The 26,391-nt window shown below is 41.5% G+C and overlaps 1 protein-coding gene across 5 annotated transcripts in view; it reads right to left on the reverse strand.

Annotated features, from left to right (window-relative positions):
• Positions 1-1,713: 1,713 nt before the first annotated feature.
• KAT6B (lysine acetyltransferase 6B) overlaps positions 1,714-26,391 on the reverse strand; it is a 180,067-nt gene continuing 155,389 nt past the window's right edge. For all 5 annotated transcript variants that reach the window (XM_065893772.1, XM_065893775.1, XM_065893773.1 and 2 more), the window contains 5 exons: positions 10,994-11,225; positions 10,515-10,674; positions 9,593-9,919; positions 7,033-7,324; positions 1,714-4,384 (listed from right to left, as the gene is read on the reverse strand). In XM_065893772.1, coding sequence (XP_065749844.1) covers positions 1,854-4,384; positions 7,033-7,324; positions 9,593-9,919; positions 10,515-10,674; positions 10,994-11,225 — 3,542 coding nt within the window. In that variant the 3' untranslated portion in view covers positions 1,714-1,853. The remainder of the gene's footprint in view (positions 4,385-7,032; positions 7,325-9,592; positions 9,920-10,514; positions 10,675-10,993; positions 11,226-26,391) is intronic.

Genomic DNA, 26,391 nt, shown 5'->3' on the forward strand with positions numbered 1-26,391 from the left:
AAACTTTAGATTCTAAAAAATAACATCCAATCACTCATTCACAACAGAGCAAAACTTTCACGCCTTTTTCAAGAAAATGATTTTTCAAACATACAAGTCCAAATTGGGTGTTTTTTGTATTAATCTTTAAAAAAATGAAGTTTGCTACCACTGGACTAGGCCCTGAGGGGAGTTTATACAGACTGTATAAATGAGGCAGCTGGGTATTTGGGCAGGATCCCTTTGCAAATGAAGATCAAAGTCAAAAAGAAAAAAACAAATTCACTTTATTTTAAAGACAATGATTGGCATACAGAAGGTATGCACTAGCATAAAATAAACTTTCATGAAAAGCATTAAAATCCATTATAAATTAATTTATTAAATAGGTATTTGGTATATGTGATGGTTTTATTAGATATTACTCTTATTTATTGCCAACCCCCTCCCACAAAGTCAAAACAAATCAGAAAACCTCTTAACTCTGATTTACACTAAATAATTTATTTTCCCAAAATGTGTATGTGTTCTGAGATGTGACACATGATACAGTTCAATTGGTCATTATCTATCAATCATAATATGACAGGACACAAGAGGCTAAAAATGGCTCATCATAATTTATTTTATGTTAAAATGTACAGCTTTTTTTGTTTTTTTTGTTTTTTTTTTCTTGAAGTGACTGACTAAAAAGAGAACAGATAAATACAAGAGTGTCGCTGGCTCCTATTTTATACAAGGATTACGCCTCTCCTGCTTGGCCCTTACAGTCACCCTGTACAGGTACAAAGGCTACAAAAAAGGAAGCAATATAAACAGACACAAATAACTTTTTTGCTTTTTTACATGCGATTTGTAAGCTTAGTTTGAGCTATTCACAAGCTACTTCTCTATTTTTCCTTAAAAAATAACTCCAATATTTTATAAAGATAGAAAAATCTACAGATGGAATGAAAATGTAAAGTTAGAGGCATTTCCATAAAATAGCAACTTTACACCAAATTCACTATTTTTTTTTAAATCCTGCCAAGTATTTGGACATATATGAAATGTTTCAAAACCTGACAGATAAACACTGAGATATGCTTCATTCAATAAACAGAAGTCTGCATTTATAAAACAGAAAGCTGCCTTTTTTTCCCCAAAGAAATCTGTCACCAAAATGGAAAAGGGTCTCAACTTTACACCAAACATTTAGCAATAAAACCCTTTTGACTAACCAAATGGGAATAGCTTTTATAGCTCTTTACAGTTTTATAATTAACAAAAATATAGTTTTTTTTTAAACCCTCAAATTAGGGCACCCTAATCAAGGCAAAAAACTTAAGAAATGGCTTACCGTTAGCACAACACTTGTACAGTACTACAAAATGCACTGTCACTAACAAAGACATTAGCGGCATGCTGAAGTGTCACCTCAAACAAAATATACAATAACTGAAATGCTAAAGGCATTTACATGGAGTAGACGGGGAAGAAAAAAAAACTCTAGGTTCAGTATTAAAACAGATAATTGGGGGTGGGCTGGGGCATGGGGCTTGATATCCACATTGTTTAATGGAAGCAGGCACAGCAAGTGGCTGCCTCCAAACTGTAGTCCAAAGAGAGGCCTTCCTTTGCAGAGAATTTCATATAAAAGGAACAGAAACAAAGGTACCAAAAAGGAAAAAAAAAAAGGAAAAAGAAGAAAGAAAAACAACTTGTATAAGGCTTTCTGCTGCATACAGCTTTTTTTTTTTTTTTTTAAATAAATGGTGCCAACAAATGTTTTTGCATTCACACCAATTGCTGGTTTTGAAATCGTACTCTTCGAAGGTATTTGTGCAGATCAATCCGAGAGTGATGCCCAGGGGTTTTGTGACTGCCCATTTTGCCTACCTTCTCATGTAGGACCCATTGAGAGACTGTTTGGACATGCCCGGGTTCATGTAGCCGTGATGCCCGGGGGCCGTGTACATCATGTTACTGTGGGGTGGGGTCTGCATTGGCTGCTGGGCATATGGCTGGGTTCCCATCATGCCCATCTGCATCTGCATAGGGTATTGGGGCGTTTGATTCATGTAGCCATGGTTGCTGTGGTAGCCACTGTTCATCATCGGCTGGGACATGCTGTACCCATTCATGGCATTGAGCGTGTTCATGTTCATGTTCACAGAGTTGACATTGTAGGCTGGGGATGGCATCAAGTTCACACTCATGTTCATGCCTCTTTGCATCGTTAAAGTCCGTGCAGGACCCTGCATGGCTACCGTCTGGGAGCGCCCATAGATTTGCGACTGATGGGTGGCAGCGGCTGGTGACAGAGATGCCGATTTGGTTCTCATGGAGACGTGGCCCTTGCTGGCAATCTGGGTTTGCAGTCTTTGGCTGTGGGAGATGCCAATGTTTGATGCAGCCATGTTCCGTTGCAAAAGAGGCGGTGGCAGATTCATCGGAGGAGGAGTCAGGTTGGGGGGTGGGGTCATGGTAGCTTGTGCTTGGGGTCCCCCAGGGACGGAGTGTGGAGACTGAGAAAGCTGAACAAGCCCTGTGTTACTTAATGGTGTGGACAAAGAGGCACTGTTTGCATAGGAAGTTACAGCAGCGGAATGGCTGTAAGGCAATGAATGATCAATAAGTGTATTAGTTAACTGCTGTAGTTTGGCAAGGCTGAAGGTGGCTGACGGCTGTGGGTAATGCCCAGCCCCAAAATCACTCTGACCCATTCGTTCATATAAGCCAAGGTTGGTATTGCCGGTCTCGGGGATCTCAGCCAGCTGCATGGGCGGCGTGAAGTTAGCAGCCATGCTACACTGAGCCAGCTGCTGGCTGCTGCTCGGGGGCCTCTCCACCACGCAGCCTTGAGGAGACTTGACACTGCAGGTCGGGGGAGAGCTGATGCTGGTCTGCTGCAGCATGCTGCAGCTCCCACTGATGTTGGACATCTGCTGGGTGACAGCACAGCTGCTCTGTGTCAGATTGCTGGAGGTGAGGTTGCTATAGGAGCAGCTGTTCTGTGAAGAGCCGTTTCCACAAATGCTGCCACCCATAGTAGAATCATAGCTGCTTGGGTTCTCGTAGTTCTCAGTTGTACTCTCGATACTGCCCAGGTCACTAAATCCGCTGTCTACGACTTGCTGTGAGTGATCTGAAACGGATGGGACATCCATCATTGGACTGGTTTCCATGTTCTGCAAAGATGGCACTGAGATGGCATTTTGATCTGGGCTGATTTGGGCATAGCTGTTTTCCAGGGCAGGGACACTTGGGCTGTTGACAGAACGTACTGACTGGCTGGGGTGGGAATGGACGGATGAAACTGGGCTGCTGTGGTCTGACTGTTGGCAGTCGTCTAGGCTGGCGGCGATCTGTGGGCTTTGGTCTGCGTGAGTGTAGTTCTGTAGGCTTCTACAGGCCTCTTGAGTCTCGGCACAATCCTGGAAGGTATCGTCCTGTTCACTGTTCTCCTGGGTCAAGGACTGAACCGCTTGGACGGTCTCAGAGTCGATTTCCAAGGTTGCTGAGTTTCCCTCTTTGAACTCAGAATCTACTTCTTCACTGTTCTTTTGGTCCTGCTCCTGTGCCTGTTCTCCTGCGGGTTCCTCATCAGATTCAGGGGCGGTTTCAGCGGCCCCAGCAAGCTCCTTAGGCTCACTGTTACACGAAGCTGTAAGGTCAATGCCGCAGTCCATTAGGACTTCTGCGTTTGAATGACCAGGCTGCACACTAAGGTCTAAAAAAGCCTCCTGGGTTTCCAGCACTTCTTTGAAGGCTTCTCTTGGGCGTTCTTCCTTCTCCGATTCGGCAGACTCCATGTGACTGTCATCTTCATCGTCTGCATCATGCCCCTCGTTGTGAGATGGCTCTTCATCCTCTTCCTCCTCCTCTTCATGATCATCCAAACGCACGGGGTCTTCTTTGTCCGTGCAGACTTCTGGCTCCTCTTTTTCCTGGCTTTGGGCACCACAGGGGTCTTTTTCTACATTTCCTTCTTCTTCCTCCTCCTCCTCCTCCTCCTCCTCCTCCTCTTCCTCCTCCTCCTCGGGTTTGATTAGATCATCTTCAGGTTTTTCACCTGGCGATTTATTTGGACTTACAGGTGCACACGTTTCCTCCCTTCTGTTTTCGTCCCCAGGCAGCAGGGGTTCCACAGCTTCCTTGACCTCCTCCTCAGTCCTGGTGGGAGCGGGGCTGGTTTTGTCTGCTGGAGTCTCCTTCTGTTCTTCCACTATTACCTGGTCATCGGGCTCCATGGGTGTTTCTGGTGGGGTGTACAAGTTCAGTTTAAATCCAGTCTTCCTCTCTTTGTTTGGTCTCCACTTAGAGAGACCACGCTTTGTTCCTTTTGGCCATTGTTTGCACTTTAGAGGTTCAGGATTGTCTCTACTGGCTTCTTTCAAGTTATTTGCATCATCATCCATATTGTCTTAGTGAGGAGACAGACAGAAAGAGAGAGGAAGGAAAACAAAATCTTAGAAAGCATCACCATGAACAACTTGAATTTATTCTTCTAAACAATTTAGCACATACTGCTTTCAATTTAGCATTTTAAGAGTTGATGCTAACGACACAGTCAAACCTAATACGGAATAATATTGTGGTATAAATGGAGTAAATTACCTAGGCCTGGAAAACAATATATGGTGCACACACCACACACCTCCACACACAACCCACTCTTAACAGAAAGCTGTGCTTTTTATAGGAAGCACATGGATACAGGCCACTATAATAAACGTATTTGAGTTTGACAAACAAGACATTGTCTGATACAAAAGCCTGGAATTCCACGATGTAAAGAGAATCCATTTGAATATTTGCAAATTAGGAAATGCAGGGTTAAAGTTAGCTCATATCCCAATCACCACTGTACTGGAGAAATGAATAGAACTAACTTGCATATTTATCCTGAGAAAGTGAACTTCAGCTTGTGGACATTTACTGGATTGAAATGATCTCAGATGACATTATTTACTTTGATGTGAATGTTCTCTCTGGCATAAAAATAAACTATGTACCTCTGAAACAAATGAATAAATAACTAAATAACCAGAACATAAATACATCTGTAATCTACTCCAGGATCATCATTTCTGGATGACACAAACTATAATGTATTTACCATGAAATTACTGAACATTTAAAATACAGGTATTCTTTTTATCACTAATTCTATCCACATTGCATTTTGGATCAATGTGCAAATGTATGGTATGGTTTGAATATTAAATAAGAAGCAAACCATAACTGTCAAGTTCATTTTAGCTCAGCTAATCTTATTTTTACTGTACCTATATGCATATATGAATATAAATAAATATGTAAATATATTTATATATTATAAATATATTTATATAAATATAAACAAGTAAATATATGAATAAATACAAACATAAAACACCCAAGTCTTAAGATATTTATAAAATTAAAGATTATACTAATCTCCTAGAGGGGTCAATTTAAAGGAAAAGCTTCACAAAGAGAAATAGCCTTATTAGAAACACTATTTTGGAGAACAAAAACAAGATCTAATAATCAGTGTGGAACAGAGATCCCTTTTGCCAGATTGGATATCTAATCCTATCAGTGCAGAACAGGGTAAGCTCTTAGCTCATTTATGTAATAAAAGGATTACACGTAAACTTACCTGAATGTATTACATTCAAATTGGTTAGCTGAAAAGATACGGTGCTGTAGACTGATTCCTTCCGAAGTGCAAAGTACAATCTCCAGTTAATAGACATCTCACTAAGTTCATATGTCTATACGTATGGACAGGCAACAGGCATGCCAATGACCTTGGATTCCACATTCTTATTCCACGTGCTACTAGACCTATCAGCATTTGTAGGAAACCCCTCTAAGTTAGAAGATGAGCTTTCCAATAATTATTTTTTAAGAAAGAAGATCCTGAAAGGAATCAGGTATAATATGGCAACTTGGAATTTTTAAAGGCAAGTGGCACAAAGTGGAGCATGAAGACAGTGATGATTCATGTACAGGCTCCCGAGAAGACAGCTAAGAAGTGGAAATAAGGCTCAAATTCCAGACCAAAAAACGACCTCTTTCTGCAGTTGTTTCGTATGTTTATTTGTTTAAGGAAACTAACAAACAAGGCTTGGTTCCTCTATACCCGGGGTGAAATGTCACTGCCTCAGCAGACAGAAGTATGTATGTGGCAATAGTATTCTTGTTAATTAAGAAAGTCAAGGAGCTGCTTGCTCATGTTCTTAAAACTGTGGCTTTTCAAAGGCAAGAGTGATAACCTGTGGTTTCCAGGGAAGTGAGATGGCCTGTTCTCTAGACTGGAAATAAAGTAAGGTTTTGAATAGAGTCATTTCCACTGTAGAGTACAGACTGTCCCACAAATCCTCACGATTCAGCTGGGAGCTCAAGTTCCCAGCCTGACAGGCAAGGGATGGTTTCTTTTAAATAGGGCATCAAACAGGAGTCAATGGTGTTTAATAATTTTTTTAGAATATGGGGTGGGGTGTCCCTGCCAATAGCAACTGTAAAACAGTAATTTGAAAGGAAGGAAGGATAATCTCCTGATTTCCACATTAGTGATGGTGTGGGTAGGTTTTAGATGATTCTTGATAAGAACATATCCAAAGACACCACTGATTATAGGACACATCATCAATTTACTAATATTTGTTTTTCAGGAAGAAAGAAACTACTGCATTCAATGCTCACATCAATAATTATATATACCCTGATTTCAGAAATGTTAAATGTGGAAAAAAGTACATGTTAGAATCAAGGAAGTGCAATGTGTTTCTCATTGACAGACTTCAAAATTTTGGAGGATAAGCCAATTTCTGGAAAGTAAGATGAACCCACCTAGAGGGATGTTCTGGCCTATGTTAAACTTCTAAAGTTGTTGAACATAAAAATCCAATTCCAGGAAGAAGGGATAGAACCTTTTATGAATGAGAAAGGACAGATGAGCACTTATTTCTGGTGGGTCGGTACAGCCTCAGAAATGCCTTTGGGTAGAATTCAGGTGCCTGCTTTTTGGCAATAATAGACAGATATTCACAAGGGTAAGGTTTTTATAATTCCTCCACTTACTTCTACAAGGGTCAGCACTCTTAAAGCAATGATTGTCTTTTCCTTCCTCTTCCTCTATCTGTCTTTTCTTCCCAGGCTGATGTTGGAATGCCTTTCTCAGCACTGGCTTCCCGCCATCCTCCTCTACTTCAATCTCACAGGTAGGCTCCAGCTGTGGCATTGGCCTCTCTTCGTCTGAGTTGTCAAAGGGCTCGTTCAGTACTTCTGTCGTCTCTGAAATGGTCTCAGTTGTTACACTGCTGTTGATCCTTCTGCGTTTACGACCCCTTTTCTTCTTTAGCACAAAAGGCCTCTGAAATTAATGCCAAACATAATACATCAGAGCTCATGAGAAATTACAGTGTTGAGTCGATATGCAGCAAACATGTACTGAACGCGTGTCTGAGACTCTTACACGCAAAAACTTCTGTAATGTCTTTGTACTTAACCTTCCATTTGATGTTTAACATCCCTCTCGGGCTCCTACTACAGAGGCAAGTGCTTTCCAAATAAAACAATTGTTTACTCAAGCAGATGCTTTGAGAGGGAACATCCTAGCAGCTGAACTGTAGATTTTAAAAGCTAAGGTTTGCTTTTCTAGCATATATTTTCCAGTAGTACCTGCAGGCTTCAAAATCCTGTATACCATAGTGATTAAGTCATCATGGACACCAATGTTTCTATAAATGTTTCAACAATCAACTAGCCACTGGGTCACTCATTTTAATACTTGATAACTGTTCAAGGAGCACCTACTCTGTGCAAGGCACTGTAAGATATATGATGGTGTACAAGACTAGCCTACCTGTTCCCCATTTCATAGGATGTCAGGAATGATGCAAAAGAAGAAAGGGTACTTGAAGAAAGAATTAGTCTGTTTACAATGTTAGAGTCATGTATTGGTGGCTGCAGGGATATCACTGATAATTTTACTTTTTTTCTTTTTTTGGCCGTTCCGCGAGGCTTGTGGGATCTTAGCCCCTGGCAGTGGAAGCGTGCAGTCCTAACCACTGGACCGCCAGGGGATTCCCCAAAATATTTCAACATAGATGGCATCTAAAGAAAATCTAAAGACATGTGGAAAGTGTCTTATTTACATAAGATATATATATTTTTTCTAATTGTACTACGGGTTGGCACAAATGACTCTCCATAATTGCAAATATAAAATGTTTTTTTGTTTCCAAGCAAAAAGTACTCAATGATACAAAATTCAAATATAAGAAGAACAGGCAGATTTGCTGCTAAGATGTAATCTGTCAATAATGGGTCTGAAAAATTATTGGAAATACATTGCAAAGAAGGGTTCAATATGCTTGGTTAAAACTCAAACTCTAAGTAAACTGTATCCAAGAATTATTGTGTCTCACATTTTTAACTGCCTGAATGTTCATTGAAGTGCACATATAAATCCTGACAGTCACGTTCTGTAATTTAACACTTATAATTATTAATCCCCCCAGCTGGCCTGCTCTCTCCCTAATCCATTAGAATTTTCCCAAACAAAAGTATAGCCAATATACAGAACTGGTTTTCTTTAGGTTGAGTCCATTTATATGACAGTAGGCATTTATCATGCCTTGGATAATTCTGGTTTTTGATGTTTTTAAAACAAATTTCTTTTGTTGTATACATAATGCATGAATACATTTTCCTTGTAAGAAGTCAAAATATTATTCATAAGCCTAAAAGTCCACTCTATGGGATGCTCCTTTCTAGCACCTCCCCACAACTGCCCTTCCACTAGAAGATTGCCAGGCTTAGATGAAGGCACGCCAAGCTGGGAGTCAGAACAGCAGGTTCTTTGACAGACACCACGTAGGGTAGCCTTGGGGCACAGCCTTAACTTGCGCTGTCACTATTAGTCTTGGCTATCCTGCAGTGTCTGGTCCCTCTCTATGTCACAGACAGATACTAAAGACAAAGATATCAGCTCTGGGTTGAGCAGTAACCTAAAGACAAAATCATTTTTTTACTTTCTGCACAGGGTATGTGTATCTAGAGAAAACACCAGGCTACTAAGATATGAGACATTTCAGTAATGTGTACTTGCATAAATGCAAAATAGCATTAAACTGAAGGGCTTAAAATACCTTCTAACAATTCGATGCCAAGAACAAGAAATAGCATCAGGAGTGCTGGGCTTGGAGTCTGAGCACTCATCTGGTTCTGCCTCCATCTCTAAAGAGTTGTGTGACCTTGGACAAGTCTCCTATCCTCTCTCGGCCTTGCTGTTTTCATCAAAATTCACCGAAGGGTGGTTTAGGTGCTCCCCTGGGCCCTTTTCTGTTCGCATAGCCTGATTTACTCCAGTCCTATGAACCAGCAGGTGGCAGTAACTACCAGACTAGCAAGCCTGCCTGTCCCTGGTTTCCTGTCACAGCACTAACAAACCACAAAGAATAAACACAATCATAACTGTAAGATAAACAATGACGATACATGATCAGTGGGACTGGATACAAATAAACTACGTCTAAAGAATGGAGAGTGAAACAAATACTAATAGATAGAATGTTTGCAATGACAAATAAGATGTGATTGAAACTGACTCAGACGGAAAATCTAAACAGACACATACCTTTCTCTTTATGGCAACTGACTGTGGTTTAGTCAACCTTGGAGGAGAGCTTTGAATATTTTCTTCTTCTTCCTCCTCTTCCTCCTCCTCTTCCTCCTCTTCCTCCTCCTCCTCCTCCTCTTCCTCTTCCTCTTCCTCTTCACTGCTCTCTTTAGACAGCTCCATTAGCTGCCCTCGCTCCCCTGCCACGGGCCGGCTCTCCGGGGAATGCAAATATTTGTTTTTCGATTGTACTTTTGCAGGTGATTGCCTACTGTTAGCTCTAGATGACAGGATTTCTTGCTCCTCCTTTTCCCAGCAGCTAGCTTGTTCCATTAGCCGCTCAGCCTAAGGGGGGAGGGTAAAAATAGCAGGCCAGTGAGAGGGCAGTTACAGAGCCAGAGCCTCTAAGGATCAAAGGCAAAGGATCTCTAAGTCGTTTCTGATCAGGATAGTCAGCCAGCCAAGCAGCATTCCAGCTGCATCATCTCAGAACTCTTTTGCATCAGTTAGGATAACAAATCAAAGAAGATTGGGTTTCATGGGATATTTAGCAGTATTAATGATGCAGCGAATTGGTTTGAGTCCTTTATCACTACATTACATGCTCACTGGCATGGAGCACTTTAAGCAAGTTCATAAACACAAAGAATCGATTGACATTGCAGCCTTGGAGCTCAGCACCAAATTTGATCTGATTACTTGCGGTCAGTAGTGAAAAATGCTGCTTTGTGATCAATGATAAATGTTTCCTTTTTCATACTCAATTCAATAAAATTATCATGTCTTACCATGCAACCTCAGTTAGGATAAATTAGTGCCCTATCATTTCACGAGCTCTCTCTAGATAACCAAGCTTCTGACAACGATGTTAATGACTTTCTGAGCTTCAGAATGCTACAAGATTGAAGTTACACAACTTAGGCTGATGAAGCCGAATTACCTCTTTTTCAGCTTCTCGTTCTTCTTCAGAAACTGCAGCATTAGAAATTAAAATTGGGGTCCACCTCAGACTCTCTGGATCAAGCTCATTAGTCCGGGAACAGGTTTTCAACTTTTCCATGTGGCCCAATATCAACTTTTCCCGTCTAATGATGACAAACCTGTAATGTGAGGAGGCAGAACAAAGTGCAATCAAAAGCTGAAATTTCATTTCACCTTCACATACTGATGTATGCCAGCACTAATATTATCTGGGTTAGGAAAAGCCAGAAAGCTCAGCAATGAAAGGGTACAGCAAACTGAAAATCTGGGCAGCAAAAAAGTGTCATATCCTGTTTTCTTTTTAGGAGAAAGGTTTTGATAATACCGTTGGGGAACCTCTTATCTTTAACTGGAATGAATCCACCTCACTTTAGGGACCCCTTTCTGATATAAGATGCTGAAGAGGCAGCCGGCTCGCCCCAGGGCACCAGTACTCACCTGCCGTCCCTCTTGTCAATCATGTGGAGGTGCTGCAGAGTGGTGGCGATGTCATGTGGGCACATGCCCGTAGCTCTGCTGATGGCCTTGATGCTGATGTGCCGCTCATGGTGGTGGTAGAGATATTCTAAGATGACACTCTTCCAGTAGGCCAGGTAGGAGAGACGGCCCAGATCAGAGAGTGGCTTTTCAGGAGATCCTGCTTGGCCTTCTCTTCTAGAAAGCAAATAGCCTAGGGCAGAAAAAGCAAAAGTAGACCTCACTGTGGTGTTTTCAGACATTGGAACAGGGGCCACTTGAAATAATATAAGTAGCAACAAGGTTAAAACATCACATCAGAGAAGTGCATTAATTTTATGTATAGTCTCTTCCCAGCTACAGTGATTTGATCTCCACAAAGTTTATGCTCCTGAATCTTTTATAGCAGCCCTGTAAGTCAATTCACGCACGTAGCTGGTGGCAGCATTCGACATACACTGTGGCATATTTAACGAAGCTAAGGTTGAACACATTACTTCTGATAAGTTTCAACGTCCAAGTTCCCCAGCTTTAGATCCTTTCAAAAACTAAATGTCAGGCACTCACTCAGAAATCCTGTCGAGGGACCACCCCAAACATTAATGGGCGAGTTGTTTTCCACAGGAAGGACCGAATGACCCTTTGACAGCTGGGTCTTAATAAAAGAGAAGGGCCTCTGTTGACTGAGATCCTATATTGCTTGTTACATTTAACTAGCGGCTGATCTGAAGCTTTGTTTTAGGACTAATAAAAGAATGTCTTTTAAGTCAACTGCTGCGACTCATATCAGCTCCACTAGCTCTATTTTCACCTCTTTCATGGAAATTAATTTATAATCCAACCGTTGCTCCTACAAATTAAAGCAAAACAACCTCCTTAAGACACACTGTTTCATGTGAACTCAGGAAAGCCCTGAGCACGGTATGCTTCTGAACGCGCACTTGACAGTATTGCTGTGAAGGTTCCTTGGCAAAGGAACTTTAAAATGAGAAAAACTTTAAACCCACTTGAAGGTAATGAATGAAAGCTGGCGGCTGTCTCGGTAATTAAGAGCCACTTATGGAGTAGAGAAGAAATGTTATAAACTAATGATGTCTACCTTGCTCTAATTATCTATTTCAACAGCTTCACCTTCATGAACTTCCTAAATTTAAACAAACATCAACCACATACAGTAGGTGGCAGCAATTACAAAATCATGCTGCTCTGTAAACCACCCAAATCTTCAGCATTTTTCTTCTTTAGCTACATTTTCAAAATGGCCGCATTTTCAGGGATTTTTCTCGATTTTGGATTTTTTGTTAGAAGAAATCAATGCCTCTGATGCAGTTTCCTGCCTCAGAATCACTGTAAATGCAAAAATATAGAACAAGAAATTCACTCTGACCCTGGAGCGGTATAACCACAACATTTTGCATTTTGATGGTTTTAATCTGAACACTATTATAAAGGATAGGCGTATATTTAACTTCAGGTTTTGTTGAAGTCTTTTTGACTTGTCTCTTTAACTCATTTTTAAGTGCAAAGTATTTGATTGAATGCAAGCAAGCACCGCAAAATGTGACAGTCACACCACGGTGGACACGTCATTGGGCTGCACAGCAAGGCTTTCAGGAGCGGTGTGTCAGGAATGCTAACGCTGACGGCCACCGCGCAGAATCCAGCCCAGATCGTGCCCTGTCAATGTGAAGAAAAGCCCTCTGTCACCAGAGTACAAAGTGTGCCCAAACTTCAGAACACAGATAATTGGCACATCTGTCACCTGCCCCCTAAGTGCCTGGCACATGCTGAGAAATTTACTCCGTCGGCTGGAGGTCCCAGCTCTGTACTTCTGGGGCAGTGGGTGGGGGGGAGGGGAGGGAAAAAGAGCCACAGTATCGCGGATGTGGGACTATCCACTTTTGTCCAAGAGACCGCGCCATTAAAAGTCTCCTGCAGTGACTGTGAAATTCCCTAGCCCCTCGTTGGTTCTTATCTGAACCCCACAGTTGGGGACACAAAGCACCCCCTGCCACCAACCCAGCCCAGCGGAAAAAAATCTCTGTACAACCAAAGTGGTCAGAAGGTAGTATGTGCCCTCCCTACCTTATGTCCCCACTGTGATGAGCAACCTTACGCAGGAAGCACATGTATTTCTTTGTTCTGTCTTCTCTTCCCACAATCCCTACACTGGGCTAAGAGAAAGCAGCCAGAATCCCTCCCAAAGGTAGTTTACACAGTGCAAGCTTTTACACCCTGAGGTAATAGCATATACCTTCTCAGGGCCTGAGACCAGATGGGTTAGCCCCTGGAACTCTCAGGCAACCTGGAGTCTGTGAAAAGAGAGCATCTAGGCATGGACCTTTCAGCACCTGCTGCTCCCACTGTGTTAAGTGGCTGTCTCCTGGGACACTCCCTTGGACACAGTCTGTGGTCTGTGACTGAGCCCCACCGAGCCCAGGTACACCGAGCCCACCGGACATTGACAGCAAACACGTCTGTACTGTGCTAGCAAAGGCTGCAAAGGCTACCAACACCTGCCAGGAAGTGATACTTTCCTGGATGCGGGAGAGAAAAAACTGCAAACCCAAACTCCAGCCAGAAAACATCAAGCAGGTTTTCAGGGATGATGGGCACCAACATTACAGACCCCACAACACCACTGTCTGAAGGCATCATTGCACTGCCTGCAGTTAGTTTTCCCTTCTCCTCTCGGACTCACAAGCCCCTCAAGGAGCTTACACCAGTGGAAGGAACTTACACTTATGCTAAGAGCCATTTGTAAGCCCACGAAGTCTCCTCCTGAGGGAGAAATTTTTGGTTTAAATGGAATCCATTTCAACAACCAAAATGACCAAGGACAAATTTCTGGTTCCCTACGAATTAACTGAAATCACTGGTAATATGTTAAAATATGTACAGTAGCTTAGCAGGAAAGGTTGTGCCATGTCTCCTCTACTCCATTTGTGCACAAGGTTGATGTAATACATGATTTAAAGTTTACCTGCAGCAGGCACTTGTCCTCAAAAAAGCTGTAGCTGGTGGCACTTCATGACTTGACCTCCATAACATGGAATGTTTTAAATAATGAATTTCTTGCCATCTTTTGTTTCCTTCTACTTTTTCCAGGCTCCTTAAATCATCATTACTATAGAGCCCACTGACATAATAATTTTTGGTAAGAACATTTACTTATTGAGTGATTATAGAGATGTGGTGCTTTAAGTTACAGCTCTTAAATTTAACTTACCAAAAAGATTCCAAATAATTGATCTAAGATGCAGGGAAATAAAAAGCACTTATCTTGGAAGCCGGTGTATTATCCTGAAGCATCTGAAACAAGTACAATACACCCCTGGTGAATAGATTCCCGTGGTGCTCTAACACTTTTCCTTAACTCAGGATACTTTCAATCAGAAAACCTGAACTACCCCTGGGGAAACCTGGCTGTTCAGACTGGAAACAGTGATGTTTGGAGGACAAATCCCAGTAGCTGCAGTATAGTTAATCGCTGGTGAAATTATTCCCTTTAAATTGTCTGTGAGCCAGAGGTGCTGGTGAACAGCACTTGCTCTGTGATCGGGAGACTTGCAATTGAAAGCTGACTGGCCCGTATAAACCTCATCCACACATCAACTATCTTGATAACTATCTCGAGGAAACTAGCTGCTGCTTTTGCTTCACTGGAACTACTTACCCAAAGGAAAGTGAGGTCTGAGTATCAGTGTATGGACCACACACTATATTCAAAAGATTATCAAGGTATTTGCTTACAGGGAAAGTAAGAACAAGGTGATGTCTGCAAAAAAGTAAACGTTTCTAGGCTGTATTGCATGGGACCCAAATTTAACCTCACCTCTGTTAAGTCTGACCTACTTGTAGTAAGATAATCAGTCCTCATGTTAACTACCTCTGATCTCTAATGTTTGAAATGGTTAACTCTCTCCTAGGGGTTGGAAAAAAAGTGGTAGAGAGTTGCCTTCCTGTAGTCAGATCCACTAGGATAAGGAAGGAACTATCTGGACAAGGTCACAATTTGTTTTCGCAGCCTAAATTCCCAAATTAGCTGAACTCCCAGCATATTAAATGCAAGGTTAACCCTTGCTTAATATGAAACATTCCTTCCTTTTAAACAAGTAATATTTAAAGAATATTAGACTAGACCAGAGGAGAATAATGTTCTTCAGCAAGGGGGTAGGCACAGGTAAGGATTTCCCTCCCAAAGGCAGCCACCCTCACCCCTGCACACCTTTTTCTTCTACCACCTGGAGCCAAACCATATGAACAAAAGGGCAGACTTTGGCAAGGTACCCCCAAATCCCATCTATCTGGATTATATGGGTTTGGAGTAACTAGCTGCTTCTAGGGAAAAGTAATCTTCAAGGATTATACACTTTTCATCGGACACCTGTTTAGTTCAGCAAACCCCGCTGAAGGGTTCTTATCAGTAGTCAGCACTGGGTTTACAAGCCTGGGAACTAACAGCAGGCCAGGGATTTATGGCCGCTTTCGATCAGAGGAAATCCAATGGCTCTAACCATGTATCTCATGACTGGGGACGGAAATTCACTGGTCCACGCTCATCTGTTACTGGTTTCTGAGGTTAAGCAGCTCTGTGACCAAGTGGACAAATGGCATGTTACCAGTTTAAAAAGTGGAGATAAATGAATTTCACAGGCTATTTATGTCTCCTCACTGAAATTTTGTGGTGATTTTGCAATTAGTAAAGAAGGAAGCTGAACCTTAGCCTTCCTACTGCCTGTTGCAGAGCACAGGCTACGGACACGCAAGCTCAGCGGCCATGGCTCACGGGCCCAGCCGCTCCACGGCATGTGGGATCTTCCCAGACCGGGGCATAAGCCCCATCCCCTGCATCGGCAGGCGGACTCTCAACCACTGCGCCACCAGGGAAGCCCCTTTCCTACTGTTTTAAGAGACTAGGGGTATTCTAAATGATCTGGGACCTGCCTGAGTTCTTACTGCTTTCCATTTATTAAAAGATACAGATGCGTCCCCAGTAAAATTGGAAAATTTGAGATATTTTGTATTTTAAAAGTTTGGTTTTGAAAACGTGCAAGTTTAAGACATCGCTCCCATAATTATATGGGCTTGATGTAATTATGTAACAACTTGAATAAACATTGCTTGACTTCTCAGTCTACTGTCTACAGACCAGTGGTTTTCAGAGCATGGTACCAGACCAACAGTATCAGCATCACCTGGGAACTTGCTAGAACTGCAAATTCTCAGGCCTATGAATCAGAACTTTTGGGGGCAGAACCCAGCGCCTGGCCTTTAACAAGTCCTCCAGGTGATTCTGATGCACACAAGTTTGAGGACCATAAACTCTGCTGTGGGGCTGCTGACTTTGATGGGGATGTGAAAACTGTCTTGTGCAGTAGGAGAGCCAATGAAGAGACAGTGGGACTGAAGAATCTCAGGTGAGGAGACCTCACCCAGATCCTTGGTAGTAGAGCATTGGGGGCAGGAATCTCCAAAGCCCCACCATACTGAAATTCAGCCAGGGTCACTGAGTCGCAGAGTGCCTTTGTCCATAGCTTCTATGCCTATGATTCTCCACCCTCACTATGCAAACAATCACCTCTTGTTACAACTGGTTTCTGATTTAGTAGGTGTGCGGTGGGGCCCGAGATTCTGAATTTCTAACAAGCTCCTATACCATGAACCACACTTGAAGAGCAAGGGTTTATACATTAAATCAGTGATTCTCAAACTTTTGGGTCTCAGGATCTCTTTACATTAAAAACAAGTTGTTTAAGAGCTTCCGTTTATAAGGGCTATAGGTATTAATTTTAGAGAGAAATGTGACAAATATTTATTTACTCATTCATACAAAAAAAAACCCCCATAAACCCATTATGTGTTAACATGATTTTCTAAAATACAAAACAAAACAAAACAAAAAGTGAGAAGAGTGACACTGTTTTACATTTTTGCAAAACTCTCACACAACTGGCTTAAGAGAAAACAGCTAGATTCTCATATCTGTTTTGGTATTCAATCTGTTGTGATATCACAGGTCATGAAATTCTTGACAACTCCACTGAATGCTCGCGTGGGAGAATGAGAGTGAAAAGGACAAATAGTATCTTACTATTACTTTGAAAATAGTTATCTTGCATATTCCCTGAAGGGGCCTTAGGGATTCCCCAGGGGTCCCTAGACCATCTGCATTAAATAAAAGGTGATAAGAATTTTTAAAAGATGGGCAACAAGGCCACAAGTATTTTAAAACAATATGGCACTTACTGAATACAGTATAACAGATCATAAGAGGCTTTACAGGTTGGTTAAGGGCAAGGGTTCTAGAGCTAGACTGCCTGCAATGTAAGCCAGGGTCTGCATGTACCAGCTATGTGGCTTCGGGCAAGTTATTTAATCTCTTGTAGGGATTCTTCATCCATACAATGTGGAGAGTAATCATACTGATCACTAAGGGTTGTCATAATAATTAAATGAATTAATACAAAGCATGTAGAACAGTGCTTGGCATATTACAGAAACCTTGTGAGTGTTAGCTATTATTATTATTCAACATATTGAATGAATAAAATCTCAAGGTGATCATTTGGTGACTAGATATCCTTACTGTAGGGGAAATAAAATTTGGACAGAAGGAGACAGACTGCTTGCTGTATGGAGTCTCAGACTGAGGAGAGCTACTTTTCCTTTTTCCTACTTTTGCCTGAGACGCCTGAAAACCATTCCACCCACTCTACTGCCTCAGACAGTTCTCCTCCCACCCCCGCCCCCATCTAACCACCCAAATATAAATCTAATTAAAGGAAGAAGCTATGAAAAAGCAAACAAACAAACAAACATATTCTGCCTCGAGGAACGATCTTAAGAAACTGGCGGCTGAAAGCTCCCAGCAAGCACAGTTCTGTGCTCCCTAAATTCCCTTTGGCCCTGAAGTCCTTAACTCCCAAGGACTACCCTCAGGAAACAGCAAGGCTATCAAACCACAATAACAATGATGGCTGGAGGGCTTCAGTAGAACCCAGGGACGGTCCCAGGACAGATGAAACAAAGACCCAAATGTTCTAGAAGACCCAAGTGTGTCCCTGGGAAAATGGCCTGAGCCAGTGAAACCCAGAGAATGGAAACAGCCAGTCTTTGGAGAAGGAGGGCTGGCTGCCCTGGGTCACATGCCACCCTGTTTCTCTAAGCCCCCCATTATTTTGTTTTTATTTTTACTTTTTTTAACATCTTTATTGGAGTATAACTGCTTTACAATGGTGTGTTAGTTTCTGCTGTATCACAAAGTGAATCAGCTACACATATACATATATCCCCATATCCCCTCCCTCTTGCGTCTCCCTCCCACCCTCCTTATCCCACCCCTCTAGGTGGTCACAAAGCACCGAGCTGACCTCCCTGTGCTATGTGGCTGCTTCCCACTAGCTATCTATTTTACATTTGGTAGTGTATATATGTCCATGCCACTCTCTCACTTCGTCCCAGCTTACCCTTCCCCCTCCCCGTGTCCTCAAGTCCATTCCGTATGTCTGCATCTTTATTCCTGTCCTGTCCCTAGGTTCTTCAGAACCTTTTTTTTTTTTTTTTTTTTTTTAGATTCCATATATATGTGTTAGCATACGGTATTTGTTTTTCTCTTTCTGACTTACTTCACTCTGTGTGACAGACTCCAGGTCCACCCACCTCACTACAAATAACTCAATTTTGTTTCTTTTTATGTTAGCCGCCCTTTAAAATCTCCCTTCTCAAAGATCCCACCAGCTCCTCCGCAGACTGCTCTGGTGCTGGGCTCTCCCTCAGTCACGCAGCGGGACCACTGGTCTATCTTACTGCACACCCCCGCCTCTCTCCCAAGTCTAGTGGAAGAGGAATGAGGGGAAGCTGTATGATTGGGGCATGATGTCCCTGCTGCGCTGTGTGTGCGTACGCACGTGCATGCAAGCCTACAAGACCATGCTGGAATCTACCAGATGAGTTCCATGATTCTGTGACCAGGCATGGCCTCTCTTGAAGGGGGTGGTCATTTTGTGTGTCAGTCACTCAGGGAAAAGGTAGGTATTTATATGAACTCACGAAAACAAACTCATAAGCAGGGCACCAGGAGGCAGGAAAGGGGACTCTCCTCCCTCTGTGGTGCCCTTGTGTTGAGGAGGGTGAACATCTGTGAATGAGTTCCTAAGTTGGGGGTGACTAGGGCTAGAGACAGACCCCTGTGAGACAGCCACAGGCCAAAGATGAGTTAATGGTGTTTTATAACCGATAATCTAATTGAGTGAGACTACATCCCTTTATTTCTCCTTTTTCTATCTTCTGGTCTAGCCCAATGGTTCTCAACCCTGGCTGCACACCAGAATCACTCAGGGGCTGTAAAAAACTACAGATGTCCGTATCCCACCCAGTCTCAACTCTTGCCTCTCAAGCCACTCTGGTCTCAGATGTATTAGGGGGTATGTTAGGCAAAGGGTCTTGGGGACTATACCTCGGCCAGAATATTAAGTTGGGGTGCAACACCAATCCCACTTCTCCATTTCTGTCTCCCCAAATGGCTGTGGTTGTAGCAAGCAGAAGGTGAATCTTGGGCGAAACAGAGACCTCTATGAGCTGAGGCCGGGAGGAGAGGGTCCCTTGGCTCTGTGATAGACTTCACAGAAGCTTCACTTATTTAAACATCTAACTGAGAAACATTTGTTTATGTATGGCATGTCCCACACCAGCAAGGTACTGGTCTGGTGTCTTAGAACAATATAATTTTTCTTTCTAAGAAGATGATCGTGTATGAAGTAGATTCAGTCTCTCAATTTTCTTGTTAGGAAAACAAGGCACCTCTGACAAGGATAAAATGATGAGGGAATAAGAGATGTTATACTTTGTCAGTATCACTTATTCCCAAACTAAAATCATTTGGGGAAGGCAAGAATTTTAAAAAGTATCTTTCCTTAAATATATTTGGGAAGTAACCAGATTCTTCATGAGGCCCTTGCCTATTGCAAATTAAGTAAAGCTCTGAATCATCACTCAGAGGCACCTCTGGTTAGGTAACAGCAATACAGTATGGGTACCATGACCTCTGAAGTGACAGAAATTAGAAAGACATGTCAGAAGAATGCCCTCCTCTTTGACCTTTTGTAGGTTTTCCACAGTTCAAACCACTTTTAAATTCTGGAAAGTTTTGGGAAAAACAAATTTACCCCCCCAAATTTTTTTACGATATACCCCCCAAACTTTTTTACGATGAAGTAATTTGGCATTTAAAAATTATGTCCTTTCTTGTAAATAGGCAAAGGTCCACTTTGGAGATTCAATCTGAAAAACGATTTCAGAAACTAATTTCTTCCAAGTTGAAACCTGGAAAAAATTTTCATATTTAAGTTACAAAATCCTGGTAACAAGAATTTATCTTTGAACAGTTACAACATTTTAAATACCGCATTAAACCCACACACGCTTCAAATAAAGCATCTCCTCTGAGCAAGTAACTGTATGTACTCATAATACTTCACCTGTGAGACCATTCTCCTGTAAAACATTACAACTGAACTCTCCTTTAAGTAAAGTACTAAAACCAAAAACTGGAGTTTCTTTTGACCACTGAGGTTCTGTGGTTCTGGGGGCGTAGCTGAGATAGTTCACTGTCTGGTTTAATCCTCCTGGCCGACTGAGGAGGAGCATTTAAACCAACGTGGACACTGGCCACTGATTTCAGACCAAGTTTGGAGATAAGACAGAAGAGCAACTTGCCTTTCCATTTGCTCTCCCACAACTCCCCTAAAATACTGTGTGTGTGTGTGTGTGTGTGTGTGTGTGTGTGTGTGTGTGTGTATTTACCTGCTAATCCTGGGTGATAAGCTTTCACACAGCAAACACAAGAATACAGCAAGACTGAAGAAAGAAAAAAGTGGGAAGAGAAATCTCTCTAAAATTTTTCTTTGCTTTCAAAGTACATTTCAAAAGGGATTTGTCAGTCTTTGAGACAACTTTCTAAAATCAAAGCACGGCCTATCTCTCAATCTTACTGATCAACTAATGATGAAAATGCAAGGCAGAGAAACTATCTCTAGTTGTCCTCAGGTCATCTAGACAAACAGTCCTATTCTGCTGGTCTACAGAAGTCAAAAACTTCTCTTTTCATTTATTTTTTATTTATCTCCTATAAGCTTTCAAACAGGATTCGAGGTAAAAAGCCTCTGGCAATAAATTGGTATCCCCACAGGGTTACCGATGAGCCCATTCTGACAGATGCGCAGGCTTCGGAGGGTGGGGTAGGGAGCTGGGCTGGGGTGAGGTATTCAGTCAAGTGACTGGCTGGTTTGCCAGTGGACTTGGTATCATGTAGGTATCTAGCCGTTAATCCTATAGGGATCTTAAAGCCCAAACTGGCTACAGTCAGATGTTAGCTGTTGGAAAAACAAAAACCTATGCAATATCATCACCAGCAGTATGAAAAGACATCAGTTTTTACCCCTTCAGTTAGTGGGTGATACCTTTCTCAAAGTTCACTGTTTAGATTGGCTCCCAATTCTAGCAGTACTTAGAGCTGAGACTTCAGTAACAATATATTAATATTACTCCCCCATAAGCCTTTATACTCTGTGGTCACTGTTAATCAAAGAGCATCCATCCAACTTTCCAAGCGTTGGGATGGTTTAGCAGTGCGTTTAGCAGCTGAGCGCCCACTACGTTCTAGGCACTTTTCTAGTTAAGTTGTAGACAGACACTCCATTTTCCAAATTTAATAAGCAAAAAAGCTCTGGGAGTTTAATTTGTTAACCAGTATGCAACTGTTGAACACAAGAACCACAAACTACGTAAATAACAGGAACTCAAATAGGCATGTTAACAGCTAACGTTCATTTTTAAGAATCAATTCAATATGCTACATGTAAGCAATCAATTACACTGCAATCATCATTTACAAATCAAACTATGATGCGGATACTCATGGGGGTATATACAACTAGGTGGAAGTATGTGATTAAGGACAAACAGATTGAAACTGTGAATTATATAACTGTCCCTTGTAATTACCCTGCTTGAGAACCAAAAGAAACTTCCTGTATAATTTTGTAGGAGAATGTGGATCGAGATATAGAATTGCTTTTTATTTGGTTTTAACCCTTCAACAGTTATTTAATTATGTGTGATGAGGTCAAAGAAAGTTTATGCTTAATTTATGAAAAGTTGGCAGGGAGGTATTTCAAAGTGATCCTCTGAAAAGCTCCAGATTATTCACGAAAACCGAGGATTTCTCTTCCTTTTCAAGAAAGATTTATCTAAATTATTTGGTAAAATAAACAACATTTAAAACAAATTCACAGGCATCATTCATTTTATTTCCTCTCTAAATACATTCTTTATGGTCTGCAAGCTTTTAACTGGATGTAACTGAAAGCTGCAGGGGTAGAAGGCTGTCAGAGCCCTCAGACGCGTCTTCTGCTTTGGTAGGAAAAAAACTCTCATTAGCTTCCTTAAGTCATGGGGAAAAGCTCCAACACTGGGCAAACCATAGGGCAGGACTTCTAATCTATGAACAGAGAATCATCTGCTTCTTAAGAAGGAGGAAGCCTGTTTTTGCAATAAATAATCAGCAGAACCTTGTTTCAGCATATTTTAAGACACTCTAGCCTTTTTCTTTCCCTTTCTTAAAATCTAAGTTTTTAACATCTTTTCTCTTCTGTAAGTGCTGTTTCTAGTGCCTAAAAATCTTCCCCAAATATTAGAACTGCTGAACACCTAGCATTCTAGGTGGAAGGAAGGGCAATTTCCTACACTTACAATGTCTTCCCGTATTGCTTTCCCTAATTTTGGATAAAAAAAAAAAAGGAAGGAAGGAAAGATGGAAGGTAGGAGATGGAGGGAAGGAGGAAGAGAGGGAGGGAGAGAGGGAGGAAAGAGAAAAGTCCCAATGCTGCAGTGTCTCTGTATCTCTTTGGCCTTTCTGTTCCATATTTTCTCCTCAGTCTATCCCACTTCTGCACAGCTATTCCTTGCCCAAATCCTCTATTTTATCACCTGTATTAACACACAGCCCTTCATTTATGTTTCTCTAGGTTTAAGAGTGGAAGTGTAATTTACAGGTATGCTATTTTTCTAAAGGACTTGACTCAACACGTGAGAGGATATGATTCTAGTAAATTTCAGTACCTTTCCTTCACATAAAAATGATTCTGCAAAGTCTGACATAAAGGTGATACCAATACACCAAATACCCTCGTACTCATGTTTCGATCTCAAAGCAGAAAAGGTGAAAAACTACATCTTTTAAAAACATCACTAATATAATGCCACCAATAAATAAAAAAAAGTTTTCCAGTTCTAAGAGTTACAAAAATCTAAGCCCTAAAACACACGATAGGGCACAACCTCCTATTTTAAGACCACCACTTTCTTTAAAAAACAAACAACAAAAGCAAAAATAAAACACAGATACAAAAACCTACATTAAACAAATATATACAGCTTAATGGATTATTATAAGACAACCACCCTTATAACCATACTCAGGATCAAGAAATAGAAGTTTGCCAGCTATCCCCAAAAACCTCCCACCTGTCCCAGCCCGTTCACCCCTTCTTTTTCCCTCATAAGTGACCACAATCATGACTAATAGTAATCCCTCGTGTTTCTTTATACTTTTATCACCAAAATGTCCCCAGGCACTACAGTATAATCTTGTCCATTAAAAAATAAAGAATAAGGAATGTCTTTTAAGTCTCTTTTAATCTATGAGTTCCCCCCTCCACTCCCTTGTTTTCCTTATAATTTATCTGCTGATGAACAGGGGCCATTTAACTAGTTTCCTAAATCTGGATTTTCCTGATTGCATACATCCAATGCACTTCAATTGTTTCTTTTTCCTCTGTTTTCCTGCAAAATGGCAGCTGGATCCAGAGGCTTGATCAGACTTGAGTTCGATTCACTGGCAAAACTACAAATGATGGTATGTTCCTTGATCACGAAGCATATAAATTCTGTCCCCCTTTTTGCAATGTTTGCTGCTGCTCTTGTTCAATGTCTAGATCCATTAATTCACTGGCCAAACTGCAAAATGTGATGTTTTAATTCTATCATTTCATTTCATTTATTAGCTGGAATACGTTTATAAAAAGATGCTTGCCTTCATTTACTATTTGGTTACCTAGTAGTATAGTTCATATAGGAAAGGCAGGTTAAATGCTTTATTTACCAGTTTGCAAGATAAGATACTAGTTCCCATCATCCTCTTTTGTTTGTTTTAAAACGTCATCATGAATGTGTGAGGTTATACATTTGATGAGTTTCAATTAGTTGCAATTGTTACCTTTATTATTATATTTAATGTCTAGTGGGAGCCTCCTCAAGTTGAATCCTGAGTCATTTTGACAAGACCCTAATATAATTTTTGCCTCCTTGCTGTCTAGTATGAAACAAAGGAAAACTCCTTTACAGAAAGAATTCTCTACATCATTTTATTATTTATTTATTTATTGGCTGCGTTGGGTCTTTGTTGCAGCGCGTGGGCTTCTCAACGCAGTGGCTTCTCATGTTGTGGAGCACGGGCTCTAGGCACACGGGCTTCAGTAGTTGTGGCTCACGGGCTCTACAGTGCAGGCTCAGTAGTTGTGGCGCACGGGCTTGGTTGCTCCGCGGCATGTGTGATCTTCCCAGACAAGGGCTCGTGCCCCCTGCACTGGCAGGCGGATTATTAAACATTGCGCCATCAGGGAAGTCCCTCTACTTCATTTTAAATAATGGTTCAATTTGGCTCCCGAAAAGGACATATGCAAACGTATTGGATATAGTGAGGTCTACTTATATTACATTTTCCTCAAGATTTCAGCAACACTTCTTTCAATACCTTCTGCTGTATTTTTTTCAATGTGGATAAATGCATAACTGAATTACTTTTAATCCACCCAACTATTTTTAAGCAGTTTATAAACACTAATTTAAAACAATTTTGTTGAAAAAAGGAGCTCCTCCATGATGTTAATTCAAAGCAAGACTCAACATGAATAAGTATAAAACAAGGTTTTTATATTGGCAAACATGAAAATGTAGCACTAATATTAGAGCAGAAACAGATTAAACACAAATCTATGGGGGAGAAAAAAAATCAGATTTCTTTCTTTCTTTTTTTTTTTTTTGGCTGCACCGCACAGCTTGCAGGGTCTTAGTTCTCCAACCAGGGATCGGACCAGGGTCCCCAGCACTGGAATAGCAGAGGGCTAACTCCTGGACCGCTAGGGAATTCCCCAGATTTCTAACTAGTATTTTCCTAACAGAATTCTAAACAAATGCAAGAAAATTGCTTTACCCAAAACAAATTGATATTAAAAAATTACTACCTTACAACCAGCTGAAATCAGAAATATATTATTTAGAAATACCCTCATGAGAGGATGTTATCAAACTATTATCTTAGAAAATTCTACTTCAAACATACTACTACAAGCTGGAAAATATGTTTATGGGGAATATAGTTCCCTTGAAACCAAAACTAGGTATAGCACTAAGTTCTACCAATCAGAACAAAATCTTTCTTGCACTTGGTTTAATAATGGAAAAATGCTTCCCTTGCATGTATCTTAACTGGGAAAATGGAAACGAGAGTTGGAAGCATTTCCTCCTCTGCACTGATGGAGCCCCCCACACATGGCATACATGGCGGGGTGAATCCTCGGTGTGTCTATCCACTTCCCTGTGGGCAAGAACTGGAGCATTTATCCTAATGGTCTCATCACCAAGGCCAACTCTGGCAGAGCATGTTGACTGACGGAAAGGACAAAGGGATCAATGAGTGGAAAATAAACAAAGACAGAGAGGAGATCTGAGATCGAGCACCAATTCTGTCATAAGCTGGCTGGGTGAATCTGGCAGGTGTTGTCAGTGACACAAAGAAGAGGACGAAGAGGACTGACTACATTTGGGGATTCATTTATTCACTCACTCCCTCAACAAACCTTTTGTGGGCTGACCTCCTACGTGCGTGGCATTGTGCTTGTGGTTTGGAGTTTGGCAGTGAACACGTCCTAGCCCCCGTGATGGTGTTGCCAGGATTTCCCTTACTCCTTTTTTTTGGCCTCGATGCACGGCTTGTGGGATCTTAGTTCCTCGACCAGCGATTGAACCCGGGCCCTTGGCAGTGAGAGCATGGAGTCCTAAACCACTGGACCGCCAGGGTATTACCAGGGTTCCCTTTACTCTTGAAGGCTAGGTTTCCTCATACTAATTATTGGAGTGGAATTTGCCCAGTAGTGGGTTTCAAAACGACTTGATGAAAATGCCGGTCAATGTTAGAAATCTAAACAGACAAAAGATTTGTTAAAAAACAAAACAAAACAAAACACCTGCATGCCAAAACTTGAAAAATTCTCAGCTCTGTAGGCAAAATGGTAGCTGCAGACCGTATGTTTCATATTTAC

Source organism: Phocoena phocoena, chromosome 16 (genome assembly GCF_963924675.1).
Source record: "Phocoena phocoena chromosome 16, mPhoPho1.1, whole genome shotgun sequence".
Classification (NCBI taxonomy): Eukaryota; Metazoa; Chordata; class Mammalia; order Artiodactyla; family Phocoenidae; genus Phocoena; species Phocoena phocoena.